We start from the raw sequence: 13743 nt of genomic DNA, 5'->3' as shown, positions 1-13743 counted from the left end.
TCCTAATGCTGAAATCACCAAAAAAGCATTGGTCTTTTATGTACATTCAACAGATCGACAGCGACATTAAGACGTACCCTTCAAATGGAGATCCTTTGTTGTATTACGCATGAAAAACACACAAGATTACTCTGTTCTATCGACCATCTAGATACTTCCTTTATGTAACCATAACAATTTGCAAGGTTGCTGTCTCAGACAGGATCTTTTAATTCTGGGTGTAAAATATTACCTTGGGATTTTACCACGGTGTAGGACCCCTTGGCAGGACTTCTCGGCGAAGAAAAACCATACTCCACTCACCACTTGGCATTTAGCTAGTTCATGCATCAACAGTTCAAACCTCTACAACCCAAGAGAGCCATGGACACCGACTTACTACCCGTCCCAGTTCTCAAATTTTACATCAACCACCAATATAGAATAAATAATTAAAAAATAATATTAGCAGGTTACAATCTATTTTTAAGAGAAGAAATTGGATGCGGTTGACGTACCTGTAAGTGACGCTGAGGATCGCGTAGAGTGTGATAAAGACGAAGAACTCCTTGTAGAGCAGTTTGTAGATACTCCCCTTCCACCTGAAGAGCAGCTTCGAGAAGCCCCCGAAGCGGGCATTGGCCACCTTCAGTGTGTAGGAGACTGTCATGGTCTACTTCCACGGCGTTCACAGTGTCATTGAAAACTGCAGAGAGAGGATCTAGTTACTGTGAAGTTTGGTACAAAGTGAAACAAATTGTACAGTGAGTGAGGATCTGCATTGGTGGACAGTTCAGCATATTAGACATAGTTCAGGGGCTCATTACGATGTCGGCCGGAATCACTTCCACCGACACCACATCGGTCATGGGACCGACCGACACCCGGTCAACGATCCCGATCTTCCCATTAGGATGCGACCAAAAACTGTTTTGTCGTATTCCTATTTTTTACTATGGGAGCATGCATTCTGGCCATAAACCGGCCGTTGTGCATAATCCCATAGTAAAATGGGAGGTGCGGTTCATCCCTGCACCCTGTGGCAGGCACCACAGCGTGCCTGCCACAAGGTACAGGGCTCAACAGGGGGGCCCCTGCAACCGGAGCAGTGCACCAAAGGGGGCCCTGCTGAGGCCCCCAAAGATGCTTTCCGGCATGGTTTTCATGTCGGTTTAGAAAACAAGGGGCCCCTATAGGAACAGCTAGCTATAACATAGGGAAATGAACTAATATAGGAAAATTTATAGCTAGAGAACGATTTCAACCAGATCTATTAATAAGATTACCTCTCTATGTATGGGATATAAACATGTACTTAAAGAGCACCCTATAGAAACAAGGTAAACACATACAGAAAGTTAACATGATAGATTTATTTACTTATTTTATTTTTTTAAATATATATAGTTCATACTTCAATTAATATTACAATGATTCAAATGTGCATTTAGGAATCAAAGTGGTCATTCCAGAGAATGGATTTCAAAAGCCATCATAAATGTATACAAATCCGTATGATAGCCTGTGACGTCCGGGCGAGAGGCTGTTTACATCATTTTCTTTTTTTTTTTTTGCGCAAGACCTTTATTGAAAATCAAGCAGTTGACACAGCATGAGCCTACAACCCTGGGGCCAGCCCGCTACGTTTATGTCATTAACCAACATTGTGAGTGAATGTTACACATGTCGCAGAATACTGTAGGTTATCGTATGTATGGCTAATAGCTGGTTTTAGAACTGAGTCTCACTTTTTCTCTTTTAATAACAAGAACAATAAAACAACATACCCCAATTCAGACCGTACAGTGTAACCTTAGCGTACTACCTAGCAGTTGTGTTGACATACTTAGGTTCCCCCTCTTCCCGCCGTCATCCCACACCCGTCCCATTAGCACTCATTCAGTCATTCAACCCGTTCAGTCCATGGGTGGAAGTTCCTCATCATCCTGCAGGGAGGTCAGATAATCCTCCAAATAACCCCACATATTTTTTGGTCGCGACTTAGCTGGTAACAATTCTTCATAAGTTTGCAACTTGTCACGACAGGTGGACATGTCATGCAACCATGTTTTTAACTTCGTCACTTTACGACTGTGCCAGCATTGCGCCACTTGTCTCTTAGCCAATAAGAGTGCTATCGCACAGAACTTCCTCTTCAAGGCCCTGAACTGCGGTACTATCCCCAGTAAGCAGACTTTGGGTGTACAGTGTACCTCCTCCTCCAGCATAACAGATAAAGTGGCAGTTACCTCCCCCCAGTATCCTTCCACCTTGGCGCAGTCCCACGCCAAATGTGCAAAGCCCGCACCCTCCTGGTTACACCTTTTACATCTGTCCTCCTCCTGAAACCCAAATTTTAACAATTTCGCTGGCGTGTAATACACTTGATGGAGGAATTTAAAGTGAATTATCCTCAGATTACCATTTGGTGTAAGTATCTGTGTCAGGGCGCATGCGCTAGCCCATTCTTCATCAGACAATGGTGTGTCAAGTAGTGCATCCCACCGCCCCTTTGCCTTGAACTCCTGTCCGTCTAGTTCCGATTGTGCGGCTGAATACAGCCTAGACACCAAGTGTGACAAATCATTAGTTGTGATTAACAGTTGCAGTGGTGCAAGGCATTCCGGCTCCGATGGGAACGTAGGGTAGTGCTCCCTCAGGGCTCTAGTGAGTCTGAAATATGTGAAGCGAAACATGGATGTTTGGTTATGGACATAACCCAGTTTGTCTAGGCCCACGAACTCGCCATCCTGGAACACGTCCCCCATCCTATCAATACCGGCCCTGGTCAGTAGAGACATTCCGACGCTTTCCCCAGTTACCGAGAGCTCCTGATGGTGGTGTAGCATCATGGCTGGTGCATATAGTGGGGTCTTGTGTGCTAGGTGCCCTAGCCTATGCCAGGCTTTGATCGTAGTATCTACCGTGTTGATATCTCTAGCATGCAACGGGGGGCGGGTGTGTGAGATTATTGCTGTGAGTGGAATAGGGGGTGCGTCGCTCTCCTCTATAGCGGTGTGAGTGAGGTATGGAACTGCGTGATACCAATACGCCGCGTATTGAGCCTGCGCGCACAGGTAGTACAGGAGGAAATCAGGTACCCCGAATCCGCCCCGTGCAAGTGGAAGTGTAAGAGTCCGCAGATCCACACGGGCCTGCTTACCCGCCCAAATCAAGGTGCGCACCAGGGAGTTTATGTGACGGAAGATAGCCTGCGGCGGTGTGACTGGAATGTTATTAAACAGGTATAGTAGCTTGGGTAGTATGTTCATTTTGACAATCGCTATCCTGTCTGCCAGTGAAAGGGGCAGATGTATCCAACGTTTTACACTGTCCTCCAGTTTCGACAGTACCACCCCGTAGTTTGCCCTAAGCACCTCATCCGGATCTCTGTGGTACATGACCCCTAGGTATCTGATAGGGTCCTGTTGCCACCCCAGCGGAAAGTCCACTACAAATGTAGAAGTGGTGTCAGTGAGGGGTATTATAGAGGATTTGGACCAATTTATGGCCAGACCCGAATGCCCTCCGAACCTGATGTATTCCCGGAGTATGGCGTTCAAGTGAGTCTCCGGGTCCCGGACATACAGTAACATGTCGTCCGCATGTAATGATATGTGAAGCGGCCTGGCTATGAAGTGCAGTGCCGATTCCTTGTAGTTCTGTCGTATCAGACACGCCAGAGGTTCTAGTGCTAACGCAAATAATAGCGGCGAGAGCGGGCAGCCTTGCCGCGTCCCTCGCTCAATTGCAAATTGATCCGAAATGTACCCATTGATTCTGACCCTGGCACGTGGTTGCGTGTAAAGCAGGGTGACCCATTGCACAAAACGTTTAGGGAACCCCATTCTATTGAGGACAGTGATCATATACCGCCATTCAATGGAGTCAAATGCCTTCGCCGCGTCCAACATGACCGCTACAGCTTTGACTGAAGGTTGCAGATAGTGTGATAGTGCAAATAGAGTCCTGGTGTTATGTGCTGTCGATCTTGAGGGCACAAAGCCGGACTGGTCCGGCAGTACCAGACTGGTCATCAGTGGTGACAGCCGCTTGGCTATAAGCTTCGCAAGAATTTTCGAATCTACGTTTATTAAAGATAGCGGTCTGTACGAGTCACATTCCTCCGGATCTTTAGATGGTTTCAGGAGAGCGATAATCATAGCTTCGCGTAATGTGGGGGGGAGCACTCCTTTCTCAAAGGAGTTGCCATACATATCCACTAAGTGCGGCGCTAAGATGTCTGCATATTGTTTGTAAAATTCCGGGGTGAACCCATCCGGGCCAGGCGCCTTGCCATTTGGAAGTGAGCCTATGATCTCAGTAACCTCATCCGCCGTGATAGGCCTCGCTAAGTACTCCCTGTGTGCATCTGACAGCCACCCTATCGCTACATCGTGCAGGTATTCATAGGTGTCAGCAGCCGGGGCAGTGGGCTGGGACTTGTAGAGGGATCCAAAGGAGTTAACAAAGCATTTCAATATGTCGGTAGCATGGGTTTGTGTGTCTCCCTCCCCGTTCTTCACCCTAAGGATCGCAGTTGGGCCGCGACCCGTACATATCTTCCGAGCTAAGAAAGCCCCCGGTCTACCTCCTTCCCCAAAGGCTCTAGCCACATGTGTGCGGTTCAAATATTTCATTTCGGAGTCGAGAAAGTCTGCGTGCTCTGGGTGTGTTTCACGGAGTGTGGCCAGGTGCATGATATCCTGAGTGGACTCATATAGGGATTCCAGGTCCCTCATCTGCTGCTCACATCTGCGTATCTGAGCTCTAATATCCTTCAGAACCCCCACTGTGGTGCTAATACAGACCCCTCTAATCGTGGCCTTGAATGCCTCCCAGAGGATGCCAGGGTCATCAGTCGATGGGGCATTAAGGTCAAAGTAATCCTTAATCGCCCTCTTGATCGTGTCTGCGTAAACTGCGTCACTTAGAGCACGCGCGTTAAAGCGCCACTGGAAGGGGGGAGGTGTGTATCTTGGAATGTCCAGCTGCAGGAGGACAGGATTGTGGTCAGATAGTGTGCGAGGGAGCACCTGTAGGTGTCGCACCCATAGTGCCAGGTCAGAGGAGCCCAGCCAGTAATCCAGCCTAGACCAGCTGTTGTGGGAAGCTGTAATGTGTGTGGCCCCAGGTGCGTCGGTGTTCCTCAACCTCCAAAGATCCTCTAGACCCAGGTCTTTCATCATGTGTCCCACCAGTATGCGTGATTGCTTGTGTTATTCCACTGAGTTAGTTGAACGGTCCAAACCGTCACGTAGCGTCACGTTCCAATCACCACCACATAATATGTGCGTGCTATTGTGTTTCTGCAGGTGCCCCCATACCTCCCGGAAGAAATCCGGGGCGTCTGTGTTAGGACCGTACACATTCAACAATGTCACCTTCACAGGACCCTTCAGGCAGATTTTTAATGGTATCAGGTACATTGAGAGGGCATCTCAATGTACCTGATACCATTAAAAATCTGCCTAAAGGGTCCTGTGTTACTGTGCGATTCACGAAACCCACCCCCCGTTTCACCAAAATGATCACCCCTCTAGAGTAAGAAGAGTACTAGGCCCTGTAAACCTCCTCCGCCCATCTTGACCCCAGCTGTGCGTGCGAATGCGGGGCCAGGTGAGACTCCTGTAGGAATGCTATGTCCACATTCCACCTTGTCAGGCTGGCAAATATCTGCCGTATTTTACGTGGCTGTGAGAACCCTCTAATGTTCCATGTAAGAACGTTTAAACCGTGCCTACCCGCCTCCCTGGTCCCCATCAAAATCCAATGACATAAGGCATGATCGCACACTACAAATCAATTGCATAGGGACAGCCAGTGTCTCTCCTTTAGGTGCCCCATTCGACACAACAGTAGCTAGGACTAACTTGGAACCAGCACGAAAAGACATTACACATTCTGTCGGTCTAATAGTACAATCAAACAACCCACCCCCCCTGAACCCACCCACTCCAGCAACCCCAACCTGCCGAAGCCAGTCCCATCCAGTGCACCAATCTGTAACTTCCACAACCATAAATACAGTGCCCAGAACCAAACTCTTACTGGGTTATACCCTTGTAGAGGTCCGCCAGGGGCACAACTCTCCACCCGGTGTACAGGTGTGGGCGATGCTAAAGAAGCTGTATGAAACGCAGTTCAGGTGAATACTCGCCGCCCCCCCCCCCCCCCACCCCCCGAACAGCCAACAACAGAACCCCTGGCTGAGCAACATGTCTGGAACAGTGCGTCTCCAATGCAGTTATACCAATGAATCAGCAAGGCACAGAATCCCTCGCCTCCCACTTGTACTGCTCGCCACATAGAGTGCATCGGGGATCGCTGACAGTCAGTGATTGAGGTGTCCCATAGTTAAAGCATATTGAGCAGAGCACAGCAAACATGGGGGCATCCTTTTGCCACACGTGCACCAGCCTGCAGAGAGCAAACGCCATAGGGTATTAGTATCTCTCAGTTGTGTAGGCCAATACTGCGTTATGTAGCGTGCATGGGTCGTTAGGCATTCACAATTCAAAGTTAGCAGTGATCCGCATCATTGAGCAGTAGCCTCTGAGCCCCAGCGGGACCTCTTCACCCAGACACGCTATGCATGTTGAACCAACCCCACAACCAGTCAAACCGGAAAACAGTATCAAGCAGGCTAGCCAAGTGCGGAGATTAGAGTCCATGCTAAAACGCATGATTTGGAACAGAACGGTACACTCACCAGTGGCAGACCATGAATCAACCCCTTACTGTTAGTCCGAGTCACGTCGCTGTTCATTTTGCGAGTTGTCTCTCATCTCCCGTTGCACCCTCTTGATAAATTCTTGTGCTGCTTTCGGAGACGGTAGTACAGTCGCTTTCTCTTTCCATACCACCCTTAGGCGCGCCGGATACATCATGGAATACACAATGTTCAAATCACGCAATTTGGCCTTCACTGCAGTGTATTCTTTCCGGGCCTGTTGGACCGCAACTGTGTGATCAGGATAAAATTCCAAGGAGTTCCCTTGATGCTGGATCTTCCCTTTCTCTCTTGCTAGCCGAAGGATCGTATCCCTGTCGCGGTAGTTGAGGATTCGCGCCACAATCGGTCTTGGCGTGGCGCCGGGCGGTGGTTTCGGGGCCAGTGACCTATGAGCACGCTCCACGATGAAGAGGGGCGATAGGGCCTCAGCTCCGAACAGGTCTTTGCACAGGGTTTCCACGTAGGTTTCCATGCGGCCTGTGTTGGTGGACTCCGGCAGGCCCGCGATTCGTACGTTGTTGCGCCTCGAGCGCGCTTCTAAATCCTCCTCCTTCGCCCTGATCACCTCCAGGAGCCGTTCCATATCTGCGCATTTTGAGGTGGAGGCCCGCGCCTCATCCTCGACCGCGGATATGCGTGTTTCGGCCTCATCCAGTCTCTCTCCATGCTTTTCTTGTCGTGCCGCCATGGTGTCCATTCTGCAAGTTAAGTTGTCCAACTTGCCATTAATGTCCTGCAGGTTCGATTGTATCGCTAGCAGGATCTTTTCAATGTTGTTATTGGGCGCATGCCCTGCCTCATCCTCCACCACCCCGTCAGTGGATTTCTGCGTTTTTTTCGCCTCAAAGGGCAGCTTCTGTTGGTGTTTGTCCGGCTTGCCCATGCTGGCGGGCGGGGAGACCGCCTTCCTGCACGTGGACCCCGATGCCCTCGTATGCCTGGTCGCTGACGCCGTGGTGAACCCCACCCTTGGGGTGTCTGCCGCCGAAAAGATCGTCACAGCGCTAAATGCACAGGGTGAGGGTGACACTCTCCTGGGCGCGAGGTGGTGTGACCGAATGCTGGCTGTATGCTGACCTCTCCGCCGTCCAACAAACCCCCTCCACTTAGCTGGCTTGTGGCCTCTCAGTTGTGCAGAGAAGGCGACCCAGTGTGGCAGCTCGCTGTGCAGATGAGAACTCGGGCCTCACTGACCCTACAGGTGGCGTGTTGTCGCGATATTGCCAGCCCACTCCCTCCACACGCAGTATTTTTCAAGCAGCCATCGCAGCAGGTGTGTCGCTTCCGCAGGCCCAAACGCATGCCAGGTTGCAGTCTCTCTTTCCAGCCTCAGCGGGCCTGCAATGCCGGGGTCTACGAGCTTCGGACCAAGAGGGGCGGCCACGCACGTGGTCGCTAGTAAGCCCCCGTTACACACGTCAGCCACCGATCCGGGCGCCACAAAATGAAAGCACCGGCTCTCATGGGCTGACGGGGCAGGGCAGCGGTGGCCACAGGTTCCCGATGGAAGGGCGAGCCCACGTAGCGCATCAGGCAGCACCGACAAGCGCAGTCTGTCCGCTGCTCACAACGCGCATCGCCATCAGCCAACACCACCTAACCTGTAGGAGCGTGTGTATGCCCCCCTCTCCGCTCGCGCTCAGTACTGCCCTCCACGCTGGGCGTATATCAGCTCTCTGTTCTCTCTTCCGCTGTACCGAGCCACCGCCAGGGTCGTGGCACAGCCGCTGGAGCTGGAGATGAGTCGGCTATGCCCGCGTTTTTCGAGCTGCGGCCGCCATCTTGTCAGGCAGTGACTCCAGCGCTTGAACGTGGGTCCTTGGCGCACCGCAGCGCGACAAATTATGATGCAGTGGCAGCGGATGGGCCAGTCCTCAAAACCCTACCTCCGATGCGCTGCTGGGAGCATGGACGGCAGATCGGTGACCGCTTGCCGCCAAGCTGCTGTGCCTATGTCCCAATGCGGCGGCCATCTTGTCAGGCATCCGGACATTCCGCCCTGGTCATCCGCAAACTGTGGGGCAATCTCTGTCCGCCGGGGGCCTTTCCTCACCGCATTATGTGCTACAGCACTTCCCACATCCGCTGAGGCGTCCGGGGGCCGGCGGCCGGGGCGGGACCGGCGATATCCACCAGAATTGACGATCGCCCGGCGGAGCTGCTGCTCAGGCAGCCATGTCGCCGTGCGCCCCCTAGCGCCTCCGTTTACATCATTTTCTCCACTCTCAAGGAGAATCCCTCCGTATCATTCTGGACCGGAGGCTGTTATTCATCCGATCTCTACTCATACGTGGTGTTTCGCGGTGACAATGAGCCGCTACGTCTTTACATTATCAAGTTAGGAAACCATATCCGGTATATTTAAGTCGTTCTTTTGATTAATTCTCTGGTTGTGACATCATCGCCTACCTATAACCTCAATGTGAGGTTTTTCCATTATATTAAGAGACCACGCATGGTTCGGTCGCCCTACTGTAGCACGATTCTCACGGCGCAATCTTCTAAAGTACCTATACCTACAAAACTACATATTTCTGCATATATACATTGTCCTGCACAATCTTCATCGAAGTAGAGATCTAGTTGAACCCACAGTACATTATTTGTTACATCCAGAATCGGCTTTATGTGCAATAGACGGCTACCTGATGAAGGCCTGTATGCCGAAAAGCGGGTTGTAGACATCTGCCGCACTGCCTGAGTCAACGTTTCGTCTATCATACGATTTGTATACATTTATGATGGCTTTTGAAATCAATTCTCTGGAATGACCACTTTGATTCCTAAATGCACATTTGAATCATTGTAATATTAATTGAAGTATGAACTATATATATTTAAAAAAATAAAATAAGTAAATAAATCTATCATCTTAACTTTCTGTACGTGTTTACCTTGTTTCTATAGGGTGCTCTTTAAGTACATGTTTATATCCCATACATTGAGAGGTAATCTTATTAATAGATCTGGTTGAAATCGTTCTCTAGCTATAAATTTTCCTATATTAATGGTTTTCATGTCGGACAGACCGGCCTGGAAATCATACTGGAAACCGTCATCGTAATCTCAAGGGCGGAAAGGTTGTCGGAAGCCAGCCAGAATGACCGGCCAGATTCCTTTCCGACCGCCTCAATGAAAATGAGGTGGTCGGAAACGAATCCGACCGGCACATTACAATGCGGCTCGGAAGGCTCCAACCGTCAGTCGGAGCCTTCCGAGCCTCATCGTAATCGGCCCCTCAATGTTTTTTAGCTGCCTTGATTTCCATGACAACTTTTCAGTCTAACCCCCTTATCGATTCTCTTTGATGGTCCATTCACAAAATAATTCTGTAGTTAAATGTGTGGAATACTGTCTCAGGTGTGAATTACTCCTGAATTTTCCAGCCTGATTCACTAAGCATTTCCTGCAAGCTACTGTGTCTTACTTCAGGTTTAGAAGTATCTTGCTTATTGATTTACAGGAGTAAGGCATGCATAGCCATGGAAAAAGAGCTTTATGTAACAGTCCTAGAAGTAAGCATGTGTTACTCCTGGACATTCGCAACTTACACCAAAGCCCGGAGTAAGACAAGTCTACTATCAAAAAATGTTATGTGAATCCGACATAGCCATTGAGGAGAAATTGAAACCTAGGACAGGAGGAGTAAGGTACAACTACTCACAGAAAAGCTATGTGATTTGCACATTGAATGTGCAAGAGCAAGTAAGGAGTTGAGGGCAATAGGCAATAAAAAATGCTTAATGCCCTGGGGGAACTGAAGTATCCATACTGCATTTTGGCATGTTCACCAAGAGACACGGGTGCAAGAGATTTTCTTTACCGAAAAGTAAAGATTGTTATTGAGGTGAGAGTTTGTAGTGATGATGGAGCAAGGATTCGCACGTAACGCGACTTGCTCTCTTCATGAACCTCGCCTTAAATCATAACTGTACTAACTCCGATTGTTTGTCATTTATTTGTATTTCCCCAACACACGGGTGTCCCTAGGAGGCTTGCCTATGTGTTTTTCATCGTAATCAAGCTTGCACATTAATAAAATGGCCGCTTTGCAGAAATCCAGTCTGCGCATGCGTCGGTCATACCCATGTGACGTGACGCACTCGCAATCTGGAGGGAAAAGTTCGCACATGCGCAGTGATGTTAAAATGGCCGCTTGTCACTAATCATGCTTCATGCTATCTTAAGCCGCTTATGTCTATGCATCTTTTCTGCACTAACTCTTAATGCTATAAGTATTATAAAATAAGGGATTAAGAGTAGTTGGTCATGGTGTACAGTGTATTCATTTTATTCCGTGTTATTAATTTGTTTTCGCTTACTTTTCATGTACCGCGTAAATGAGGGCCTTGAATTGAGGATGGAATCCATTTTGACGCTGACGTATCCCTCATCATGTGATCAAAGATCTGGGACGTGCAGCAATGGAACCTGGCCAGTTGGCCATTGAAAAGGGGACTGACCTTTCCAGGCGCACCTTTGCCCTTGAAGATGTGCTATTTGTATTCTGAAATGCGCAACAATGTTGCAAACCTTTTCTTCACTATTGTACTTTCCCACACGTAGGCCTGGGAACCAGGTGTTAGGGGGAGGGGTAATGTCACGTGCAGTATAGGTGGTACCTATGACCAAACCACCTCCCTTGACCAATCAGAAGATGGGACTTTGTCATTTTGCAACATTTATGGGTGGTCTTGGGGATCTAAACTTGTATAAATAGCCTAGCTTAGCTTAGAGAAATCGTCCGACTTGTCCGAGTAGCAGACCTGTCACTGACCCTACGAACTCTATAGGTGCCTGATACAGAGTGCTGCGGAGCATTCTGCCTGAAACTTTTCCACAAACTCCAAAGGGGTGGAAATTAGTCCTAAGTGCTAAGCGAAGCACTTTGCTGGGAGATTTGAAAACCCAATCGGGGTTATTGGCGGATTCCGTGCAGAAGAGGGGGTAACGCTGGCGTTGCATCCGATGCTGTGAGGGGTTGGTCGTGCCTTGGTGAACCCAGTCCTGACCCAGACCTGAGGGGTATCCTGTCCTGACTGTCCATGAGCTGTACCTGCTCACCTTCTGGTATTCCCTGAATCCTTGAGGGTCCTTGTCCCGTTTCTTTCCCAACTGACCCGTGGCCAGGGTTAGTCCTCATTCTCACCTAGGTAACTATTGACATAGGTGTCTGTCTATACTATACCCTCAACTTTTCCTCCTCTGATTAAAGCAATCTTGCCTGTGATATTCTCCATATCTCCTTTGAATGTAATTTCATGCAATTGATTATTAGTAAATGTTCCACTTTTACCCTTCCTATAGGACATTGTTAAACCCGACTGTTTATCTAGCTTGTTCCACTTATTCCCTTTCCCTTAGTATGGTTGCCGTGAGCTAGAAAGATAGCATAAGGTTTAGGAAATAGTATAAAATTATTAGGTTGAACATTAGGTTTTCCTCACGTCCTTGCCCTAGATTAAACTGTATTAGATAACTGTCCATATGATTCATGCCCTATAGTGTTCCCTTTTACTCTATGATACTCACTTTGATCCAGAGTTACATTCTGGTCCTAATACTAATCATTGATGTATTGCTTTGCATTTGCCTACTTGTAATGGCATTTTCGTCCTAAACTTATACTATATAAAACCCTTAAAACCATCAAGGTGTCTGTGGTCATTATACATTAAAGTAATATTAAAGGTATTAAATGTGTAAATTAGAATTTTCTCCCTTTTAGGAAAACCCTTATCACCTGTCCACTGCTAGCTCCTGATCTGTCAGGAGTAATGTGCCTGTGGTAAGTCAGGTACATGAATAGTGAGTGGTGTAGGAGACACCCAACCCGATTACTGATAAGAGCGTGTTAGAGGTTTTCACCCGGTTCATTTGCAAAACACTGTCATCATATGCACGCCAGGGCCCAGTGCGTGGGAAATTTGGTAATCTAAGTGACCCGGGTGACCCGCGCGCTCTATCAGTAATTTCTGGTAAGCAGAGGAATGGTTAGGACTAGTAAGATAGGTAGATAAGATAGTTAGAAAATAAACCGTGAAAAATAAATGTGCTGCTAAAATTGTTTTTTAATATTGATTATGTTACTTAATATTTTATTGCAAAAGAAATCGATTTCAAAACTGTTTTAAATGATTTATATATGTATTGCTGCTAAATATTATATGTTTTGTTAACCAATTGTGTGTGATTGTTGAGTGTTGTCTGAAATCCCCGGGGAATTGTATAACGGATGGTGAGTAGAATCCATCGCGTTCTGAGGTCATTTGTAGGGAGGAAAGGTTAGTGCATGGTTCAAGTGGAACTGGAAGCGCTAATTAGGTCTTTTTCAGAAAACTGTATGAATGAAAGTGACGGACTTCTGATAGAAACCTTGGTCTGATATCACCTAGTAAGGGTCACACTAAGGGAGTAATAGAGTCATCGGAGCTTGTATGATAGCAAAGGGAAACGCTGACGAACCCCAGGCTTAGTATATATCCCGGAAAGAAGTGGATGAGACTGGGTAATAGCAGGTTTTCTAATGCTTGCGTGAGGGTAGGCAAGAGAAGTCTATCCGAAGTGTATGAAAAGTAGACAGAAGTGGTTTACTTGCAGTAAAAGAAGAACTTTCTATCTCTTTAGAACACTCCTACACAATGGCGAATGTTATACGTTGTTGACTAAAATTAACCATAGTACCTTAGAGAAAATACAAAGTTTCCGTTACCTTGTGAAGGAGGGAGTCAGCCGAAGGGCTGCTCTGACGTCACTCCGTGCCGCGCTGGGATTGGTTAAACCAGCGGGTGTGTAGTGAAGCCGAACTTGTAAGGGAGGGGTGAGTGCCTGAGCGTGAGAACGCGTCTCGCGAAAAGGCCGCACACCCATTGGTCAAGAACCTTTGCAACCTCTGCACTGATTGGTTGTTGAGAAATTGGAGTCGCGCTAGCATTGGAAGCACAAACGAAGTAAACATTTTCCGCACCGAGCTTATAGGTTGTTACGAGCGGTGTATGTGGTACCCTGATTTTCTGCCTGATCCACGA

General features: G+C 48.2%; 1 protein-coding gene across 3 annotated transcripts in view; it reads right to left on the bottom strand.

The window, feature by feature from the left end:
• The window catches only part of BEST4 (bestrophin 4), a 136992-nt gene that overhangs the window by 80719 nt on the left and 42530 nt on the right, over positions 1-13743 (bottom strand). For all 3 annotated transcript variants that reach the window (XM_086936124.1, XM_086936126.1, XM_086936129.1), the window contains exon 2: positions 498-685. In XM_086936124.1, the coding sequence (XP_086792250.1) occupies positions 498-649 (152 nt within the window). In that variant the 5' untranslated portion in view covers positions 650-685. The remainder of the gene's footprint in view (positions 1-497; positions 686-13743) is intronic.

The sequence above is a fragment of the Lissotriton vulgaris genome, chromosome 1_1, assembly GCF_964263255.1.
Source record: "Lissotriton vulgaris chromosome 1_1, aLisVul1.2, whole genome shotgun sequence".
Taxonomy (NCBI): Eukaryota; Metazoa; Chordata; class Amphibia; order Caudata; family Salamandridae; genus Lissotriton; species Lissotriton vulgaris.
The sequence above is the reverse complement of the archived record's forward strand: the minus strand, read 5'-3'. Positions and strand labels throughout refer to the sequence as shown.